The sequence below is a fragment of the Diceros bicornis genome, chromosome 35, assembly GCF_020826845.1.
Source record: "Diceros bicornis minor isolate mBicDic1 chromosome 35, mDicBic1.mat.cur, whole genome shotgun sequence".
NCBI classification, from domain to species: Eukaryota; Metazoa; Chordata; class Mammalia; order Perissodactyla; family Rhinocerotidae; genus Diceros; species Diceros bicornis.
Genome location: NC_080774.1, coordinates 11,112,248 through 11,132,836, shown reverse-complemented (window position 1 = coordinate 11,132,836; position 20,589 = coordinate 11,112,248). Strand labels below are relative to the sequence as shown.

At 57.7% G+C, this 20,589-nt stretch overlaps 1 protein-coding gene across 1 annotated transcript in view; it reads left to right on the top strand.

The window, feature by feature from the left end:
* The first annotated feature begins 1,380 nt into the window (after nucleotides 1–1,380).
* RASAL1 (RAS protein activator like 1) overlaps nucleotides 1,381–20,589 on the top strand; it is a 28,027-nt gene continuing 8,818 nt past the window's right edge. Inside the window, exons 1-13 of the mRNA XM_058531464.1 lie at nucleotides 1,381–1,602; nucleotides 5,621–5,677; nucleotides 7,911–8,024; nucleotides 8,160–8,221; nucleotides 12,313–12,442; nucleotides 14,390–14,471; nucleotides 14,557–14,688; nucleotides 16,352–16,440; nucleotides 16,966–17,083; nucleotides 17,219–17,372; nucleotides 17,707–17,771; nucleotides 17,943–18,055; nucleotides 19,882–20,074. Coding sequence (XP_058387447.1) covers nucleotides 1,538–1,602; nucleotides 5,621–5,677; nucleotides 7,911–8,024; nucleotides 8,160–8,221; nucleotides 12,313–12,442; nucleotides 14,390–14,471; nucleotides 14,557–14,688; nucleotides 16,352–16,440; nucleotides 16,966–17,083; nucleotides 17,219–17,372; nucleotides 17,707–17,771; nucleotides 17,943–18,055; nucleotides 19,882–20,074 — 1,374 coding nt within the window. The 5' untranslated portion in view covers nucleotides 1,381–1,537. The remainder of the gene's footprint in view (nucleotides 1,603–5,620; nucleotides 5,678–7,910; nucleotides 8,025–8,159; nucleotides 8,222–12,312; nucleotides 12,443–14,389; nucleotides 14,472–14,556; nucleotides 14,689–16,351; nucleotides 16,441–16,965; nucleotides 17,084–17,218; nucleotides 17,373–17,706; nucleotides 17,772–17,942; nucleotides 18,056–19,881; nucleotides 20,075–20,589) is intronic.

The following is a 20,589-nucleotide window of genomic DNA, read 5'->3' as shown; positions in this document are numbered from 1 at the left end:
GTCAGGCCCAGCGCCAGCCCTTCTAAGAAGTCTTAGGCGGGTAAACAACGAACCCACAGGGCGAAATAGTGTGTGTGTATCTGCCCTGGACAGGCCCTTCCAGTCACATCATCTCATTTAAAACTTGTAAAATGTACAAACCTGGAGCTACATGAGGAGAGAAAAAAGGAAGAAAACCTCTGCCCGGGTGGGAGGGCATCCTGGAAGACTTCCTAGGAGAGGTGACATTTGAGCTACACCTTGAAGGACAATACTACTAATATAAACACTTTCTGAAAGCCTATGTGCCTGTCACTGTTCTGAGACCGGTATCTGCTTCCTTCATATCTGCTCTATCTCATCTAATCCTCTCAAAACCCTGTGAGTGAGATACCGTGTTATTCCCATTGAAGAGAGGAGAAAACCAAACCAACGCACAGAGAGGTTAAGTGACTTGCCCAAGACCACACAGCTACCAAGTGGCGGAGTCAGGATTCAAATCCAGAAAGGCAAACCAGTTACTGACTGTGAGACCTTCCGCAAGTTATTTAATTCCTCTGAACCTCAGTTTCCTTAACAGTACAATAGTACATAGCGCCTAGAATTATCGTGAGGACGACGCTGAGATAACGCCTGTAAAACAGATCAGTGCCTGGCACGCGGCGAGCGTTCAAACAAGTCTAGGTGACTTTTGTCATCGCTGGAGTGGTTGTCACCCGCGAGCCTTCCCCTCCCCCGCGGCCGCGTCTTCCTCCCCCGCAGCGCCAGCCCGTGACGTGGGAGCTGCCGCTCGCGCAGTCTGAGTTTCATTGGAAACTAAAAGAGACGGAGGGGACGTTCGAGGCCCCTCCCTTGACCCTGAACGGACCCCCAGGGCATGTGCGACTCTGTCTCTGGCGACGCCTCCCTCCGACGACGGATCCCGCTCCCGGACGGGGCATGGGGGTCGGAGGGAGGAGGCGGCGCCGGATGGTAGGCAGGGGAGGGCCGGGGAGGTGTGAACGTGTTGGAGGGAGGGCAGGCAGGGGACAGACTGTGTCTTCCGAGCCCAATGCCAACTCACCAGGAGCCGGCGGCCACGCCCATTATGGCCGTGGGCCGCTCCCCACCTGGCAGTCCGAGCCCCAGCGCGCCCTAGTCTCCGCGGCCGTGCGCTCTGGCGCGCGTGGCTGGGGTGCCGGCAGAGGGCGCGCAAGGGGGCCCGGGGACGGGCGGGGGACCCCGCGGGAGGCGGGATTGGGGGGAGGGCCCTGGGCCGCCCCCTCCCGCCCCGCCCGCCCACCAGGAGCTCCAGACTGGGAGGCACGAGCCAGCGGTGCCCCCTGCGCGCTCTGCCTGTTCGGCGCACGGCTTCTACCTGTAGAGTCCAGGGGCCGCCCCCTCCCCGGACACCTACCTTCGGAAATCTCCCGCCCAGCTACCCGCGTCTTGGGCAGGTGGCGCTGGGACCCCGGGACAGGGCGCCTGGCTCGCAGCTGGTGACATGTAGACGCCCCCTCCGCGGTCCAGCCTCGGAACCTGGGCGCCCTCCTGCCCGGAAAGTTTGGGGCTAGGCGCCATGGCCAAGAGCAGCTCCCTGAATGTCCGCGTGGTGGAGGGCCGGGCGCTGCCCGCCAAGGACGTGTGAGTACCCCGGGCGAGTCAGGGGTGAGGGGCGCACGGGGCATGGGATGGGGCAGGGGTCGCCTGTTCTGCGTGCTAGGGAGGGTCGGGAAGTGGGCCTGGGGTTCTAGTCTAAGACCCAGTATTTGGGCAGATCCGCCTTCACGGGGCGAGAGGCCCTACGCCCATGGTTGTCCTGGTGGGAGGGGGCGCCCAGACTTAAAAGATGCCCCGCCCCGCCCCCAGGAAGCAGGGGTGTCTTTGTTCCTGGGATATACTAAAAGCGGTCTTCCTGGGCTGAAGAGGGAATTGGAGGGTCAGATTCTGTCAGCGCTGGGGAGGGGGTTGGGGGGGGTTCTCTTCCTTTGTCCAGGCAGGTGTTGGAAGTGGGGTTTCCCCAGGTTTGGGTGGGCGCCTAAGAGAGCCCCGGGGAGGAGCCCCAGAGGGCGCGGGATCCAGATGGCCCTAGCCTTCCTGCGTGTGCATCTGGTGTTTAGGTTTGCAGAGTGTCACCAGGTGGCCCACAGGCCAGGCCTGGGGGAACCGGGTCTTCTTGACCTGGAGCTCTGAGCTCCCCAGTCCCGGAGCTCCCAGCCCAGTGTGGGCCTTCCCTGGAGCTGAGCTGGCTGAAGCCCCCTGCACCCCGCCCCCCCCCACACACAGCCAAGTGTGATGGGGTTGGGGGACCCTTGGGTTCCCCTTGGTACCAGTCCTTGGCTGTGCTTCCCCAGGGCTGAGTCAGCAGTTGCCGAATCAGCAGAAAGGCCGGAGGAGTCCCCCTCCTGCTTGGCCTGGAGCCCAGAAGGGGCTCTGAGGGTGCCAGCACGTAGGACAGGTGTGGGATCCTTGGCAGGCCATCGGCTGTGTGACCTTGAGCCTGGTCCTCTGTGCGTCTCCATTTCCCACCTGGGCGATGGGCGCTCTGGACAGGCGTCTCAGCGCCTGCAGCTGTGGGGGTGGAGCACCTGCTAGGATTTCCCCCCGGGCCAGGTGAGCAGGAACCTGGATTCTGGGCCTTTGCGCAGGGCGAGGTTGGGCTTCGCTATGCCCTAACTGCCCCGGCTGTGGGCCCCCAGGAGGAGTATCCTGCCTTTGATTTCATGAACCTCCCCCCTCCCCAACAGGCAGCTGTGTCACGGGGGGAGGGCTGCTGAGAGCAGTTTTAGCCCCCCATCCTCATCAGCTACCCCAAATAAACATGCACCTGAAATAAAGAGCAGAGCTTGCTATGCGGATGCAGCCTCTGGACAAGCCCCCGCCGCCCTCTTTCTGAGATGCCCTCTCACAGCCCCCGAGAATTAGAGATTCCGGAACTGTCAGGGCAAGGAGGCCTGGAGTGGGAGCCTGCCAGCTGCTGGAGGGCTGAGGGGTCCCTTCCAGAGACCGGGCTCCATCTTGCTGTGCTCTGGTCCCGCCACCAGCCCTGGGCGAGGGCTGTGAGGGAGCGGCAGGTGCCGTCCCTGGACCCGGACCCCGCTCTCGGGGCTCCTGCCTCTGCTGGGGACGGAGCCGAGTCGTGCCTGCTGCCTGTGTCTCTTGACCCCTCCTCCTCCAAGTTCCCGGGCCAAGGTGAGCTCTCCACGCCCCAGAGCAAGGGGAGGAAGGAGTTGCTAAGCCCCCGTTGGGGAGCCAGTGACCCTGCCTCAGTTTCCCTAGCTGTCTTCTCTTCCTCAGAGCGGCTCTCCTCAGAGCTTGCTGGGGTATCCATGCCCATGCGGGCTCTTACATGGGGTGTGTTCTCTCTCTCCTCTCCTAAAGGAAAGGGCCCGGATTCTTCCTGAAGCCTCCCCATGTTTGAGGGGGGTCTGACCTGGCTCTGGAGGAGGCCTCAGCCTGTCATCTTAGAGTTATTACTGTCATTAATAAGAGCAGCTGTAAGGCATCCAGGGCTTACTGTGAGCCAGGTGCTGTGCTTAACACTTTCTGTGGTCCTAGTAGCACTTCCACTTCACAAATGGGGAAACTGAGGCCCAGAGAGGCAAAGTCACTTGCCCAAGTTCCCACAGCTGGGATTTGAACCCTGACTGCTCTCATGCACAAACCAGACTGGGCAGGCAGCGGCCGAGGGGCCTGCTTTTCCCACGCCTGAGGTGGGGCAGGGGCTGTGGGAGAGGCCGAGGGTCCGGAGAGATGGAGGGTCTGGAGGCTCGGCGCCCCGGCCACCGCTGCCCGTAGCTGACAGGAGCCTGATAAGGCCCCTGTGCGTCAGAGCCCTGGTTGACGTGTGAGCTCGGCTCCCAGGAGGGCCCGGGGTCAGGCCGAGGGACGGGAGGGGGCGCGTCTCCCAGCCCTTCGCCAGGGGGACCCCAGCCAGTCTGCCCCCACATCTGCAGTTGGGGAAACTGAGGAATGGGGGCTCAGGAATGGAGAACCCAGAGGGAGAAATGAGATATAGGGGGTTACCCAGCCACAGGCATCTAGGGGGCGGAGCCAGGTGGGGAAACTGAGGCTCCTGGGGTTACTCAGCCCAGTGGGTTTGGGATAGATTCAGAAGGGGAAACTGAGGCCTAGGCAGCTGCACAGAAGGGAGTTCAGAGATGGAACCCACAGAGGAACTCGTGGACACAGGACACTGCCCAGGCTGAGGTGTTCCAGGATGGAGGCCAGAGGGGGAGAGGGAGGCCTGGGGCACCCAGCGGAGGCAGTGAGGGAAGGCGTCCAGAGAGGAAACTGAGGCCCGGGGAGGGCCCAGGCTGCAGACAAAGCTCAGGTTGGACCCCGCTCCTGGTGCCAGCGTGCCTCTTGCCCGGAGTCCCTGAGGCGTTTGTGGCTCTGTGACAAACTGGACCGAGAGGAGGTGGCAGGGAGAGAGGGTGGGGGCCGGGCGTCGAGGGAGGGGCCATTGGGGGAGGGATCGTGAGCCGGGCTGGAGGCGGCCTTGGTTCTGCGCGTGTGTGCTGAGCCCTGGAGACCTGGGTTCCAATCCTGCTCTGCCGGGCGGGGGTGGGGCGGGGGATACAGTGTCCCCCCTGGAGCTCGCAGTTCCGAAGTTTCGGGGAGCCGGGAGACAGACAGTAAACACAGAAAGAAACAAGCTGATTCCAGGGGCTCAGAGGGATCGGAGGCCAATTGCACACAGGACAGTGGAGGTCAGGGATGGCCTCTCTGAGGAGGTGACTTTGGGTCTGAGGTTTGAATGACAGCCATGACGAGATCAGGGACAGAGTGTCTTAGGTGGATGGAACAGTGCAAAGGCCCTGAGGGTGGCCTGAGCTTGGTGGAAGACAAAGGAGGCCTGTGCGGTGGGACTGGGGGAACAGATGGGAGCGGGGGAGGGACCTTGCCCAACAGCTTGGGATGGACTGGAGACTCTTATTATGAAGGGGGGATGGAGCTGGTGTTGGTTGGCCGGTGGCTCCTGGCTGCTCAGGGGAATGCAGCACATCTCTCCTGTTGGTTGGATTTTGAGGTCTGGGCGCTCTGGTCTGGGCCTGCAGTGGTGGGCGAGTCTGCTGAGGGCCATCCCTCAAGGCTGAGCCATGGGGAGCCCCCTCCCAGGGAGACTCCCACTGAAATTACCAGCTGGAGAGGGCAGTGCTCACCCCCAGGGTGGCTTTCAGGCACCTGTGGGGAGGGCTCTGGGGAGCGTCCTTCCACGCAGTGTCCCCTTTAGTTCCTCCAGCTGCCCTGGGGGGGTGTGTTCAGGTTATACCCGACTCGTGGAGCAGAGACACTGAGGCCCACAGCGGGGAGGGGACTTCCCAGGGTCCTGTAGCCGGCAGGTGGTGACACCAGGGATGAGTCCCCAGCACGCACTCTTGATGGTTCCTTCAGGCTTCCTGGTGTTGGGACTCTGAACTTTCCGGCTTCGTGCCCCCATGTTCTGTTTCTAGGGTGGACGTGCAGGGAGCCCATGGGTGGGGGGTCGGGCACGTGGGGGGTGGGCTGTGCAGCTGTGACGTCAGCTGGTCCTGCCTTTTCGTGGGACTCGCCGTGTGACCCTGGGCCTCAGTCTCCCCCCTCTCTGTATAGTGGAGGTGGATTGAACCCCACCCAAGGCTGCCTCTCAGACCCCATCCCCTCCCCCCTCCTCCCGCAGGTCTGGGAGCAGTGACCCCTACTGCATAGTGAAGGTGGACGACGAAGTAGTGGCCAGGTGAGGAGGGGGCAGGCCAGGCCTGTGGTGGAGGGGCAGGGCAGGGGGAGGGGAGGGCTCCTTCTGGACCTAGGAGCCCAGGCACAAGAATTCACATGGAAAGGGGGGGCGATGCTCACCCCGTGGTGGACGTGCTGCGTGATGGTGGGTGCCTGTGCCCTGGCCTTGGGCCGGACAGCAGGGGCTGCGGGCCCCTCTCTCCATGCAGCCCCACCAACTGGCCGACACCTTCCCCTGGACCTGATGACGTCCCTGCGGCTCCCAGGGGCTGACTGAGCGCTGCCAGCCTGTGCCTCCCATGGGGGCCCCCCTGGGGGCGGGCATCTCACGCTTGGCTGGGCTGCTGGTTCCGGGCCTGCTGGGTGCTGCGGGCACCGGCGTGTGTGTGTGTGTGTGCACGCGCGCGCGCCCAGCTGGGCCTGCTTGTGAGTGTGTGTGGGGGGGTTGGAGGGCTGGTGTGAACGCCTGTGACTGCATGTGTGTGTCCTGTGGGTGTGCAGGCTCACAGGCTCTCGCTGTGTACGTGTGTATGTGTGTGTGTGTGTATGCGTGTGCAGCTGGGCTGCTCTGGTCACACATGTGTGCCCCAGTGCCTGCGTATGTGGGTGCACAGGCGCCAGTGTGAGCATACGTGAGGATGTGAGGATGTTTGGTGTGTGAGTCTCGGGGGGACATGGGGCTGGCTGTGCTTGGCTCCCACCCCCGCAGGCCGAGGGACAGCTCTGGCCCGAAGGCCTGAGAGGTGCGGGTGGGCGGGCAGCTGAGCCTCCGTTCCTATGGAGACGGCAGGATTCAGGATGCTCCTGGCGCCGGTTCTGGTCCAGATGGGCTGGGAGCTTGGGGGCGAGGAGCCCGCATGGGGGAGGGTCAGCCTGCGGCACCCCAGCTGACCCCCTCCACCCTTCTCTCTGTGCTCCTGCTGTCCCCTTACCGCATTCTGTGATACCGCTGCCAAACCTGCAGGTTGGTTTTCTGTGTGTCTCTAGGCTGCTGTCTCCCCTCTCTGGGCTCTGAGGAGCCTCCCAGCTCAGGGGCTGGGGGGCCTGAGGGACTTGCAGCTGGGAAAAGGCCAGGGCAGGGGGAAGAGGGCGTTTGGGAAGGAGGGTCCATCTGATGGTGCTGCCCTGGGCTGCAGTAGGGGGCAGAGTGTGTGCGTGTGTGTGTGAGGGTGTGTGTGTGTGCATGGTCACACTCTGTCAGGGCAGAGTGTGGTGAAAGGGAGGAGGAAGGGAGGGGCAGGTGTGTGAACCAGATTTTGCAGCCATAAATTTGGGTGTGTCTTCACTGGGTAAAGTAGGTAATTTATTCCCTGTTGGGTAAGGGAAGTGCGTGTGCAGGGTGTGAGGGTGAAGATGCTCTACGTGTGTGTCTGGTTCTGGGCTTGCCTTGGGGCCCATCCTCCTGTGGGTCCCCCTTGCTTACTGAGTGCTCTGGCCGCTCACACTGTCCGCTTTCCCACGTAGCACCTTCCTGTTCCTCAAACTCACCAAGCTCGTTCTTGCCTCAGGGCCTTTGCACGTGCTGTTCCACTCATCTGGGATACTTTGTCCTCATCCTCTCTTCCCCCTTTGCCTGACTAGCTCCTGTAGGAAGCATTTCCTGACCACTCCTACCCTACCCCCAGACCCAACCAGGTGCCCCTGAGCTAACCCCAATCACAGACTTCTCTCACTGTGTCATAAGAGCTCAGGAGAGGGCACCTGCCCGCTGAGGGGGCTTTGTGGGGGCAGGGACCTTGGCGCCTCTTCCTCTGATTCCCCAGAGCCCACAGGCTTGGCACACAGAGGAGGTGAGTGTTTATGGAGTGAATGAATGGAATTGTGTGTGCTCTCAGTTACTGTGTGTTTGTGCGGTTGTGTGTGCATATCTGTGTGTATCACTGTATGTATGTGAGCGTGTGTCTGTGGGTCTCTGTGTGTGTCTCCGTGTTCTGGGCATTTCTTTTGTCTGTGTGTCTGTGTCTGTTTTCTCTGTGTGTATCTGCAGGTGTCTGTATGTAGAAACACATAGATGTGTATTTCTAGAAATTTCTGAGGATGCATAGGTGTATCTGTGTGTGTGAATGTGTTTCTTTGTGTCTCTGGCTTCCTTGGTGTAGCTGAGTGTATCAGTGTGTATCCCCCTGGGAGTGTGTGTGTGTGTGTGTGTGCGCGCACGCGTGTGTGTGTCTGGGTCCCCAGGTGCCTGCCGCCTGTGTGGCCCAAGTCCCCCGCCCCCTGTGCCCCCTTTGCAGGACAGCGACCGTCTGGCGGAGCCTGAGCCCCTTCTGGGGGGAGGAGTACACCGTGCACCTGCCCCTGGACTTCCACCAGCTGGCCTTCTACGTGCTGGACGAGGATACGGTGGGGTGAGTGTGCAGGGGACCCAGGCTGGGCGCCTGAGGGGCGGCGGGAAGCCCCGAGGCACCGTACCCGTCCCCCAGCCCTGGCTCCTCCAGGGGCACGGCCCCTAACTGCACCCTCCCCCACCCGCCTTTCCGCAGGCACGACGACGTCATCGGCAAGGTGTCGCTGAGCAGGGACGCGATTGCAGCCGACCCCCGAGGTGGGCGAGGGCAGAGGGAGGAGGGCGGCTGTGTGCAGAGTGGGCGTTTGCAGGGGCGTAGCGGGCGGCGCCGGGAAGCCCAGAGTCTTCAGCAGGCAATTATTTCAGTTGTCTTTAATTTAGGTTAATTTTAATGTCGCTCATTTGTTGAGCAGTTCGTTCATTTACATCGTTCACTATCCAAAATTGCAGTGAACCTCTCTCTTGCCCCAGCGACTCTGTCCTCGTCCCCTGTTGTCAGTTTCTTGGATGTGCCTCTCTTCTGGAGGTGTTTCAAACATATATACGCCGGTAACAATAGTAACAGCAGCAAGCACTTATATAGTGCCTACTGTATGCTGAGCACTTTCTAAATGCTTTACATGTATGGACTCACTTGACTACAGTAATAACCCCATGAGACAGGTACTCTTATGTGCCCGCTCTATAGGGAAACAGACTGAGGCTCAGGGATTACATGACTTGCCCGAGATCACAGAGTTGTGGAGTGGGATGGCCAGGATTGGAACCGAGGTCGTCTGGCTCTGGTCTGCGCTCGTAACACTGCGCCCTGTGTGTTTTGTTCTCTGCTTATAGGATAATAGCCCGTTACGCTCACTGTTCTGTGCCTTGTCTTCACTTCACCGTGTATCCCTGAGGTCTTTCCGTATCGGTGCCGTGAGAGCTTCCCCATCCTCTGATCTTCCTACGACTTCATGGCGCTCCATTGTGTGGATGTGCCATCACCGATTTGCCCAGTTCCCTAGTGGAACTGGGCAAAATCCCAGATGGGCACTGGGATTGTTTACAGTCTTTCCTAGTTCAAACAATGCTGCAGTGAATAGCCTTGTACAAACGTGGTTTCACACGTATGCAGGTTTTATCAATCGACCTGATAAATTCCCAGAGGTTGATTTGCTGGATCAAAGAGTACTCACGTTTGACAGATATTGCTAAATTACCCTTCATGGAGGACGTAGCCATTTACCCACCCTGTACCCTTGCCAACAGTTACCAAAGTCTTTGATCTTGTATCTGATAGGTAAAAAATTGCTTCTCGGTGTAGGTTAGTTTGCATTTCTCTATGAGTGAGATTGAAAACCTTTTTATATATTTAAGTCACTTTATTTCCTTTTTGTCTATTGTCTATTCATATTGTGTGTGCATTCCCACCCACTGGGTTGTGTGCCTTTTCTTATTGATTTGTAGGAGCTCTTTACATATTAGAGCTCTTTGTCACATTAGCTGCAAATATTTTTTCTCCCTTTGTGGCTTATATTTTGACTTTGCTTATAATTTTTTCCATGTATAAAATTTCTTTCCTTTTCTGTAGTCAACTTCATCGTTTTTTTTTTGGCTCTCGATTTGCTGTGATACCTAAAAGGGCCTTTCCAATTCTAAGATTAAGAAATTTTTTTTACACAATTCCTTCTAGCAACAGTTTGTTTCATCTTTTTTACATTTAAGTCTTTGATATATTTAGAATTTATCCAGATCCAAGGTATGGGGTAGGGATTGAACTTTATTACTTTTTGTCTGGATGACTACTAATTTTCTCAACATCATTTATTGAATAATGTAGTTTTTCTTCAGTGGGAATTAGTTGAAATCCTACTATGTGCTAATCATCATAATCATTGTTCCTATTTAATGAGGGCTTACTGTGTGCCAGGCATGATGATAAGCACTTTACATCTAGTCCCAACAACACCAAGGGAAGTGCACGCCAGAATGGTCTCGAATTTATGGCTGATGGGCAGTGAGGCTGGGAGAGGCGAGGTGACTTGCCCCTCCTGGAAGCTGTAGAGGTGGGAACCGAGCCCAGGCTGTGCCCGCCTCCAACATCTGTGTTCTTAACCCGTCCCCTGGGCTGTACCCAACGTGCCTCCAACATCCACCCACGGGGCTGGAATTAAATGACTGGAGTATGGGACTAGCTTCAAGGAGCTCATGGGCCAGATAGAAAAACAAAACACAATCACACAGAACAGGGAGGAAGAAAAAATGAAACTGTCACGTGTCTGCATGTGGGTGCTTTTTATTTTTTAAACAGGACAGAAATGTGAGGGTGGAGGTATGTGGAACGTCACTGGCATGACAGTGGATGAGGAGAAGAGGGCAGTGAGGGCTAGTGTGGTCGAGGAAGGCTTCCTGGAGGAAGGGGAATGAGTTGGTCCTTAAAGGTGTTTTGGCAAAAATGCTAAGATGTCTCTCCATGGGTTCTCTTCTAGGATCAGGCACAGGCCAGGCCAGATGGAGTACTTGGTGGGGTTGCTGGAGAGAGCCCTAGGTGCCAGGCCAGAGTCTGGACTTTCTTGTGGAGGCACTGGGGAGCCATTGATGGTTCTTGAGCAAGACAGTGAAGAGAGTGGAGCCATATCATCAGAGGATGGAGGGACAGAAGAGATTAGATGCATTTTCAGAAGTTCCCTTATTGCTTTGTGGATACTGGGTAGATGTGGGGGATCAATTGGGAGTCTATGGCAATAATTCAGAGAAAGCTGATGGCATTCTGGACTTGCATGTAGCAGAGGAGACAGAGAGAGGTGAGATGGAACTTACAGTTACAGCAGCAGGGGGACTAGGTCCTCAGAAGGGCTCTCCTTCCAGCTAACAATGAGATCCTGAATTAGACAGGATTCCTAATGCATTGGTGGACTTGCTGTAAAGAAGGAAGAATCCTCAGTATTCTCCCCTCCATCCCTAATCACAAGCTGAAACCTAACAGGGAGGAGTGAGCCACAGCAAGGCAGTAAGGGAGGATTTCCATGAAAGTAAAGGTCAATATCAAATCTGCAGTCAATGAAGAGGCTAAATCTTGGGCCAGGGGTAAGGCAGGTGTTACTGGAGCCGAGACCCCCAGAATAAGCCACCACCACTCCTCTCTGGGGATGAGCATCCTCGTGTTAGCTTTCCCACAGAGGGAGCTCAAACAAACATGAATTCGCAATCAAAGATCACCACACACACAGGGAAATGGCCACCATGAGCAAGACTGGTGGAAACAATAACCATCAGATTTAGACCCACAAAGACTTGAGATCTCGTAATTGTGATATACAGAATTTAAAAACTATATATTTAAATAAATAAAAAATAGAATCACCAGAAAGAGCCTGCAATAACCACAATAAATTAAAGCAATACATTAGAAAATAAACAGACTAGAAAAAGAACCAAATCAAACTTTTAAAGATAAAAAGCACAATTGTTGAAATTAAAAATCACATGACTGAGTTCAACTGCAGATCCCTCAGAGCTGAAGTGAGAATTAGAGAAGTGGAAGAGAGATCTGAAGAAATATTTAGACTTTAGCCCAGACAAATACGAAGGCAAATAAAAAAGAGAAGTTCAGAGACCTAGAAAATAACCGAGAAGGTCTAACATCCACTTAATTGGAGTCTTAGAAGGAGCGAATAGAAAAAAAATGCGGAGTGGAAATAATAATATAAAAATTGGGGAAAGGAAATGATAAAATAATTGATGATCTGGAGTTTTCCAGAACTCGAGGAAGGACATGATTCCATAAGTAGAAGAAGCGTAACCTGTACTAAGCAGGTAAACAAACATCCTTCCTTAGACACATTGTCGTGAAACTGTAGAGAGACATTGTCCTTACAATTAGAAAAGATAGACCATTGACACAAGATCGATTATTAGGCTGAAATGACTTCCCAATAATTGCAGTGTAGAGAGAAATGAAGAAAGAAAGGGAGAGGGTGAGAATGAGGTTGACTTGACTGATTTGGGCGGGGAGAATGGTCTGGACGGAGGCTCAGAGATAGGAAGGCCCAAGATGTTTTTGAAGGGACAGTCTGTTGGGACTAACTGGTGGAGGGCTTTATACATCAGCATGAAGGGCGGTGGCCCCAGAACTCTCCGGCTGCGTTCAAATCTAGCTCCGCCATTTATGAGTGGGATCATGGGCAAAGCTCCTGCCTGCTGTGTCTCATGCTCCTCGTCTGCAAGTGGCGGTAATTACAGCACCGACGTCAGAAGGCTGACACGAGAAATCCATGGCTTACGTTTTTCCTGTTAATTGAACTTTTAAGTTAACACAGTGCCTTGTACATGGTAGGTGCTTAATAAACGTTAGCGCCTGTGGCCTCTAGGGATTGATAGCTGGATCAACCTGAGCCGCGTGGACCCGGATGCGGAGGTGCAGGGGGAGATCTGCCTGGCTGTGCAGATGCTGGAGGATGTGCTGGGCCGCTGTCTTCGCTGTCACGTGCTCCAGGCCAGGTATGATCATGATGGGGGCACTGTGGGGGTGGTCTGAGAATGCACAGGAATCCACTGGGTACGCCCAGCTGCCTTGGCCTTGGGACCACCTCACTCCTGGGGCACTTCTGGGCTCACAACCAGGATCCCTTGTACGCAAACAGTCCAAGCTCACTGGGTCTCAAGTTTCTGGTGTCAAAACACAAGCAAAATCCTTATTGGGTCCCCAGGGATCAGTAAGCAAAGGTCAGACACTCAGGATGGCCAGACAGATGAATGTGGAGGTGTATTAATCAAGTTATAAGTGGTGGACACCCAGTTCATACCGGCTTAAGCAGATTGGCTCAGATGAATGACATGTAGCTTTAGGTATGGCTGGATCCAGGTGCTCAAATAGTGATACCAGAAATCTGTAGATACAGATTGTTCAGCTGTCTTTCACGTTAGCTTCCATCCCAGGCAGTCTCTCCCCAGGTGGGGGCAAAGAGGACCTCAGCAGCCCCAGAATGGTGTCCTACCAACTTGGCAGCTCCAGCTGACAAAGAACTCTCTCTCACCATTTCCAACCAATGTCCTGGGACTAATTCTTATTGGCTCACTCTGGGGCACATCCCCATCTCTGAACTGACTCTGATTGGTCAGGCCTGAGTCCAAGCCCATTCCTGGAGTGGAGGGAGGGATCAGCCCACCTAAGTCATGGGGGCTGGGAGTGAGGGAAGGGTAGATCCTGTCCCAAAGAAACATCAGAAGGGAGAGAGATGCAGGACCAGCAGAACCCACAATGACCCGCCGGTGGCCCGAGCTCATGGGATATCCGTCTTCCCTCCTGCGTGTTATCACTCTCCACTCCCCTTCCCTCTTCCTCAGCACCCCCATCATTCTGCTTCCTTAAATACTTCCACCCTCTTTCCTTCTCATCTCCCATCTTGTCTTTCTGCCTCTTTTTCACACCTTACTCCCCCAACCCTCACTTGTAGGCCAATCCTCGCCCCGGCTGGGGAAGATCTCTATTTCTAGTTTGCTGTGTGACTTTAAGGCCCTTTCTTGCCCTCTCTGTGCCTCTCCCACCACCTCCAGATTTCTGCCCCCAGCTGGGGCTCCCTGCAGTCTGGATGGAGTACCAGGGGGTAGAGGACAGGCAGAAGGACTCAGCGTGGGGCGGGGGCTCCTCCTCGTCTCGTTGTGCCCATGGCCGCCTCCCCAGCCACAAGGCTGTGCAGGATCCTTGTAAGCAGGAGAGGGACCGATTGCTGTCGCTTAGCAACTGGCTGGCTCCTAGGAAACCGAGGAAGGCTTTGGATGCTGAGCAGGGGTGGGAGAGGAGCAGCAGGAAGAAGCAAGCAGCCCCTGGGGCGGGGGGAGATGTCCCTGGATTTGGGGGACCTCAGGAAGGAGGGATGGGGAGCCTGACTGGGTTGTCATGGCAACCAGAAGCAGGGGGTCCCTGCCTCATGCCTTTTCTTGGGTCCTAGGCAGGGTGTGGGCATGAGTGTTTGTTGAATGAATCAGTGAGCTGAGCACTCACCACGCTCCATCTCGTTTAACCCTTGGCCCTGTGAGGTTGGTCTGTTATTACTCCCATTTGCTGGACGAGGAAACCGAGGTTCCCAGTGTCACCCAGCCAGTGACTGGCAGAGCCAGGCTTTGAACCCTGGCATCTCATCTCCCATCCAGGGGCTCCAGGGAAACTGAGGCTCCCTCCCTCTTCCCCCTGCACCTTCACCTCCTAGGCTTTGTGATGCAGGACTTGACCTGTCTGTGCCTCAGTTTCCTCATCTGGGAAATAGGGGCATAGTGGTGCCTCCTCATAGGATGGTGTTAATCACAGGAAGATGCCGGGTTTGGATGGGCACGGTGAGGGGTGCTCCTCGTTGAGTTCTGAATGGTCTCCCCTGAACCCCCTTTCCAGCTGGGGTCTCGGTCCTCAAGGGTCCTGTGTCCCCTACTCCTTTCCTCATCTGTCCCCAGGGACCTGGCCCCCCGAGACATCTCCGGCACGTCTGACCCATTCGCACGCGTGTTTTGGGGCAGCCAGAGCTTGGAGACTGCGGTGAGTGGTGGGGTGGAGCGGGGAGGAGGCGGGCATCGGCGGTGGGGGTCCCCATCAGCCGTCTCCCCCACCCGCTCCTCCGCAGACCATCAAGAGGACTCGCTTCCCACGCTGGGACGAGGTGCTGGAGCTGCGGGAGATGCCCGGGGCCCCGTCCCCGCTGCGGGTGGAGCTCTGGGACTGGGACATGGTGGGCAAGAATGACTTCTTGGGCATGGTGAGCACCCCCCGACACCCTCTGTGGCTCCCCACTGCCCCCAAGCGGGAGGGAAGAGGGAGCCGGGCCGGGCATCCTGGGCTCGGGAGGGTTGATGTGAAGGCGGCCTGGGTGATGGAGGCCCGTTGCCCCACTGTGGGCGAGGAGACCGAGGCCCTCAGGGTGCAGGGACCTGCCCCAGGTCACAGGGTGGCCCGATTCTTATTCTGGGAGGGAGTACCCAGGTTGACTGAGCGCCAGCTCTGTGCTGAGTGCTTTTCCAGCACAACCTCATTTACGTAACCCTCATGGCCACCCCGTGAGGCTGGGACTGTTGTCGTCCCCATTTTACAGATGGGGACACTGAGGTTCAGAAAGGTTAAGTGTCTCTCCCACGGTCACATGACTAAGAGAGGGCAGAGCCAAGATTTGAGTTCCAGTCTCTCTGACTCCAGGATCTAAGCCCTTAACTCCTACCCCTGGAAGTACTGGGCTCAGCTGGCTTCTCTTGGAACCTCAGTTTCCCTGTCTGTACAATGGGTGTGACTGTTCCCACCTCGCAGTCGTAGTGGATGGATACTCAGGGCTGACAGTTTTTAAAAGGAGGGAAGATCAGAGCAGATAAGAGGGAGGCCGGGTTGTGCACCGCTGGTGGGAGTGTAAAATGCTGTGCCTCCTGTGGACAACGGGCTGGCAGGTCCTCAGACGGTTAAAGATAGAGTTACCACGTGACCCAGCAGTTCATGTACCTACATAGGCGCGTACCTGGGAGAGGTGAAAACAGGTGGACCCGTGGAAACTGGTACACGGATGTTCATGGCAGCATTGTTCGTAATAGTCCAACGTGGAAACAACCCAAATGTCCACCAGCAGATGGACGGATCAACACAATGTGGTCCATCCATGCAGTGGAATATTATTCAGCCATAAAAATGACGGAAGTGTTGACACATGCCTTGACATGGATGAACCTTGAAAACACGCTAAGTGAAAGAAGCCAGACACGAACGGCCACAAATGTGTGATTCTGTTTATATGAAGTGTCCCGAATAGGCGAATCCATAGAGACAGAACGTAGATGAGTGGTTGCCAGGGGCGGGGTTGGGGCTGGGGGATGGGAAGCGACTGCTAATGGGTGCAGCAGGCCTTTTGGGGGGGCTGATAGAAAATGTTCTGACATCAGTGGTGATGGTTGCACGACTCTGAGAATATACTAAAAGCCATTGGATTATACACCTTAAATAGGTGAGATGAATGGGATACAACCTTTCTCTCTATAAAGTTATTTAAAAAGACAGGGGGTGGGGCTCGGGGCCTTCTGGACTGTCTGTAAGGCTTTTGATGGGTGCAGTTTGTGTCCCTAAAGAGAGCTGAAGATACGCTCAGTCCAGACATGCTGTCTCTAGCAGCTGTGTGACCTGGGGAAAGTCACTCCACCTCCCTGAGCCTCAGTTTCCGCAGCTGTGGATGAAGTGTCCCCCCGAGGCCCCCCGTGCCCTGGCAGGAGCTCGTAATTTGGGGTGGGGGAGGGGGCGTCGCTGCTGCTGTGGTGGGGAGAAGAGGTGGCCCCTGGCAGGCTGTGCCGGCCCTGTGCCTGGGTGGTCTGAGCTCCTCTTCCAGGGCTGGGTGGGGCCTGGGCCCAGCAGGGCGGGGCTCGGCTGAGGGTCCGCGTGTCCCCCCGCAGGTGGAGTTTCCCCCGCAGGTCCTGCAGCAGAACCCGCCCAATGGCTGGTTCCGCCTGCTGCCCTTCCCCAGAGCCGACGAGGATTCTGGGTAAATGCGGGTGCGGAGAGAGGAGGCCAGGCTGGTACCATCTTCAGCTTGTGGGCGGGTCCTCACCGGTGCCCATGTCAGCCCACGAGCTGTCACCGTGTCCCTGCCTTTCTTCATTTCACAAATGTTTGCTGAGTGGCCCACAGTGTGTGTTTACGTGTCTCTGAATGGTTGGCCTGATACCCATCCCCCTGCGAGTGTGTCAGTTCACACTTGGTGTGTGTTCAGAACCTTGGGTCTTTTCACAGCTGTCCACACCTGTCCACACTGTCGGTCCCTGTACACATTGGTTTACACTGGCCATATCTGTTTACACTGTCCGCACTTGTCTGTTCCTGTTTGTACCTGTCAATATCTGTTCACACCTGCCCACACCTGTTCACACCTGCCCACACCTGTTCACACCTGCCCACACCTGTCCTGGCTTGCGAATAGCCACGCCCCTGACTGTGTCCCCCCGGCTGTCTTGGCTGCCCACGCCTGCCCTCACGCCCTTCCGTCCCTTCCCCTGTGCTCTGCCCGCAGGGGCAGCCTGGGCGCCCTGCGGCTGAAGGTGCGCCTCCTGGAGGACCGCGTCTTGCCCTCCCCGTGCTACCGGCCGCTCACGGCGCTGCTCGTGGAGTCCGTGCTGGGCCCGGCGGAGGTGGGTGCGGCAGACGGGCGGGCACTCCTGCCGGGGGTGAGGGGGTCTGGGTCACCGCCTCCTCCCGCCTCAGGCAGCCCCATCTGGGGGTCCCAGGGCCCCGGGCCACATCTCCGGCCTCCCGTCCTTGCCCAGGAGGATGCCGCCAGCCCCCTGGCCGTGCTGGAGGAGCTGGCCTCCGGGGACTGCCGCCAGGACCTCGCCACCAAGCTGGTGAAGCTGTTTCTCGGCCGGGGCCTGGCCGGGCCCTTCCTGGACTATCTCACCCGGCGTGAGGTGGCGCGGACCAGTGAGTTGCCTGCGTGACCCCCGAGCATCACTCCCCCAGGGTGGGTCTGCAGAAGGGTCTCTCGGGGAGGAATGGGCGTGTGTGTTCGGGGGTCCCTGTGCCGTGCACGCAGCCAGCTGGAGCGCAGTCCTGGTTCAGGCCCTGGTTTTGCTGCTCGTGAGCTGTGTGACCTTAGGCAGCTCGCTTAACCACTCTGGGCCTCTGGACCGTGAACAGAGTCGATGTGGCAGGTCTCCCCGATTCCTGAGGCTGGAAGAACCATCACCTTGGGTGGGTGGGGTGAGGTGGATCCAGCCCCCCAGATCCCAGCAAACACTTCCCTCTGTCCTCCCAGCCGACCCCAACACCCTCTTCCGTTCTAACTCCCTGGCATCGAAGTCAATGGAACAGTTTATGAAGGTGAGGAGGCGAAGGCCTGGTGGGGCCTGGCGGCAGCTTCCGCAAGGGGACTCCCTTCCCAGTGCTCGCCCGGACCCCAGAGCTTGGCTGGCCGCAGGACGCTGGGTAGCTGAGCCGGGGTGCGGGTGCCGGCCGGGCCCCAGCGCCGCCCCTGTGCTGCCCCGCCCCCAGCTCGTGGGCATGCCCTACCTGCACGCGGTCCTGAGGCCGGTGCTGCACCGCGTCTTCGAGGAGAAGAAGTACATGGAGCTGGACCCCTGCAAGATGGACCTGAGCCGCGCCAGGTGAGCGAAGCCTGGGGTGCGCCCCGAGCCCCGACCGCCCCCTTGCCCACCCGGAGCCTGTCGGGCTGGGCCCGCGCCTCTACCAGCCCCTGGGGCCGGCTGCTCGGGAGCCCGCGTTCCGCCTCCCAGCCTCCCCGGGAGCCCCGCGCTCCTCGGGCCGCGCGGTGTAGAGGTCGCGGGCAGGGTCTGACCCCGAGCTCCCTGGGCCCAGACCCCAGCTCTGCCACTGCCGGCGGGCAGCGGCCTGTGTGCGGAGGTGGGATCCTGGAGCACTCGGAGACGGGGAGGGAGTGTGGGGGTCACTGCATGCTCCTGGGATCCTCCTCTCTTTCCAGGACCTTCCCCTCCAGCCGGGGCGGGCGGGCTTATTCCCACCAGGCCATCAGAGCTGGCAGCTGGGCAGTGGGCAGTCCCTCAGGGCCCACGGTGGGGACAGGAGAGGGTCTTGCTTCACGTTGGGCCCTGCCCAGCAGTGCTGCCCACACCTCCCGACCACTCTGGAGGTGGGCTTCAGGACCCCTTTCTACAGACGAGGAAACCGAGCCTCGGGGAGGGGGTCGCCTGCCTAAGGTTGCACAGATGGGAAGTCGCAACGTGGGGATTTGGACCCAGGCCTGAGCAGCAGGGCAGAGTCTGTCTGTGAAACTCCACGGCGAAGGCTTTTCCCAGCACGTCTGGCGAGGATGGGGAGACTCTGTGGTGTCTGCAAGGAGCAGGGGCATCCGGGGACCTGGGCAGGGCAGGGTGGCAGGCAGACTCTGGAGCTGGCAGAGTCCTGAGTTCTGATCTTCACTTTGCCACCTATTTGCAAGGGGATCCCTCTGAGCCTCAGTCTCCTCATCTGTTAAGTGGGAACAATCAGGCTTCTTAATCCATTGGATTTAATTCATCAGGATTAAATGACATGAGGCCAGAGACAACTAGTTCAGGGCTTAGCTCACTGGGTCCAGGACACAGGGGGGCCGAGAACCCCAGCCTGGCTTCCGTGGAGTCTGCAGTCTGAGGGTGGGCAAAATGGACCCTACACCTGTATGGGAACAAGAAAGAAAGGAACAGGACAGCTGCAGATGGGAGAGTGCTAGTCCACCATCCACTCAACAGAACAAGTGTTGAGGACCCACTGTGTGCTGGGCACTGGCTGAACACTGTTCACAGCAAGGAATAAATGGACAGGAATACCTCTTCTGGGGGGAGACAGATAATAAACTGAAGAGGAAGGCTGTTGCAGGTGATCAGTGGAATGAGGAAGACAAAGTAGGGGAGGGTCGGGAGGTGCCAGGAGCAGAGGAGGGCTTGTGACATTCCACAGCGTGGTCACAGGGACAGCCTCACAGATGAGGCTGAACCTCTCTGGCCTCAGTTTCCTCCTCTGTGAAATGGAATCATAGTGGCACCCACCTCACAGGCTGGATGTGAAGACCAGATGAAGCAGAGACTTAAAGGAGGTGAGGGAGGGAGTTGTGTGCAGATCTGGTGGAATAGTGTTCCAGGCAGGGGGAACAGCATGTGCAAAGGCCCTGAGGTGGGAGCGTGTGTCTGGCACGTCCATGCTGAAACTGCACTGAACCAGAGTCCATGATGATGTGCGATGGGGAAGGGACGGCCTCTTTGAGGAGGTGACGTTTAAGCTGAACGTGGGGGCAAGAGTATCCCAGACAGAGGGAACAGCGTGTACGGAGGCTCTGAGCTCAGCGTGTTGAAGCATCCGGGAAGCCGGGTGGGAATGGTGGGAGGGGAGGATGTGGGCGGATGGGCAGGCGGGGGCCGGGGAGGTTTGAGGGGCCGATGCTGGGCCCCGAGGCCGAGCCGCTCCGCGTCCTCCCCAGGAGAATCTCCTTCAAGGGCGCGCCCTCGGAGGAGCACGTGCGCGAGGCCAGCCTGGGGCTGCTGACCGGCTACCTGGGGCCCATCGTGGACGCCATCGTGGGCTCCGTGGGGCGCTGCCCGCCCGCCATGCGCCTCGCCTTCAAGGAGCTGCGCCGGCGCGTGGAGCAGCGCTTCCCCCAGGCGGAGCACGAGGTGGGCCGGGGGGAGACCGAGGCTGGGGAGGGGCAGTCGCTTGTCCGGGGTCTCCCGGGGTCGGGGCAGAGGTGGGACAGAACCGGGCTGCCCACGCTAAGTCCTGTGTGTCCCGGCAGAAGTGGGGGCCGTGTTCCTGGCAGGGTCCGGGCCCCAGGGGTAATATAATCATTAATAATAATCATCATCATCATCATAGCAGCTAACACTGTATGCAGCCCTTACCACGGGTCAGACCTTGTTTCAGGTGCTTTACGTATTTATTACCTCATCTAGTCTTCACATCCACCCTGTGAGGTGGGTGCCACTATGATTCCATTTCACAGAGGAGGAAACTGAGGCCAGAGAGGTTCATTTACACAGCCAGGAAGGGGTGGTGCTGGGATGGGCACCATCCAGGCAGGCAGGCTCCTGCATCTGTGCTCATAGCCACCAAATAAGAGAGTCTGCACAAAGTAGGTGCACCTTAAATTCCAGCTCTGAGAGAAGGAGAGCTGGCACACAGTAGGTGCTCA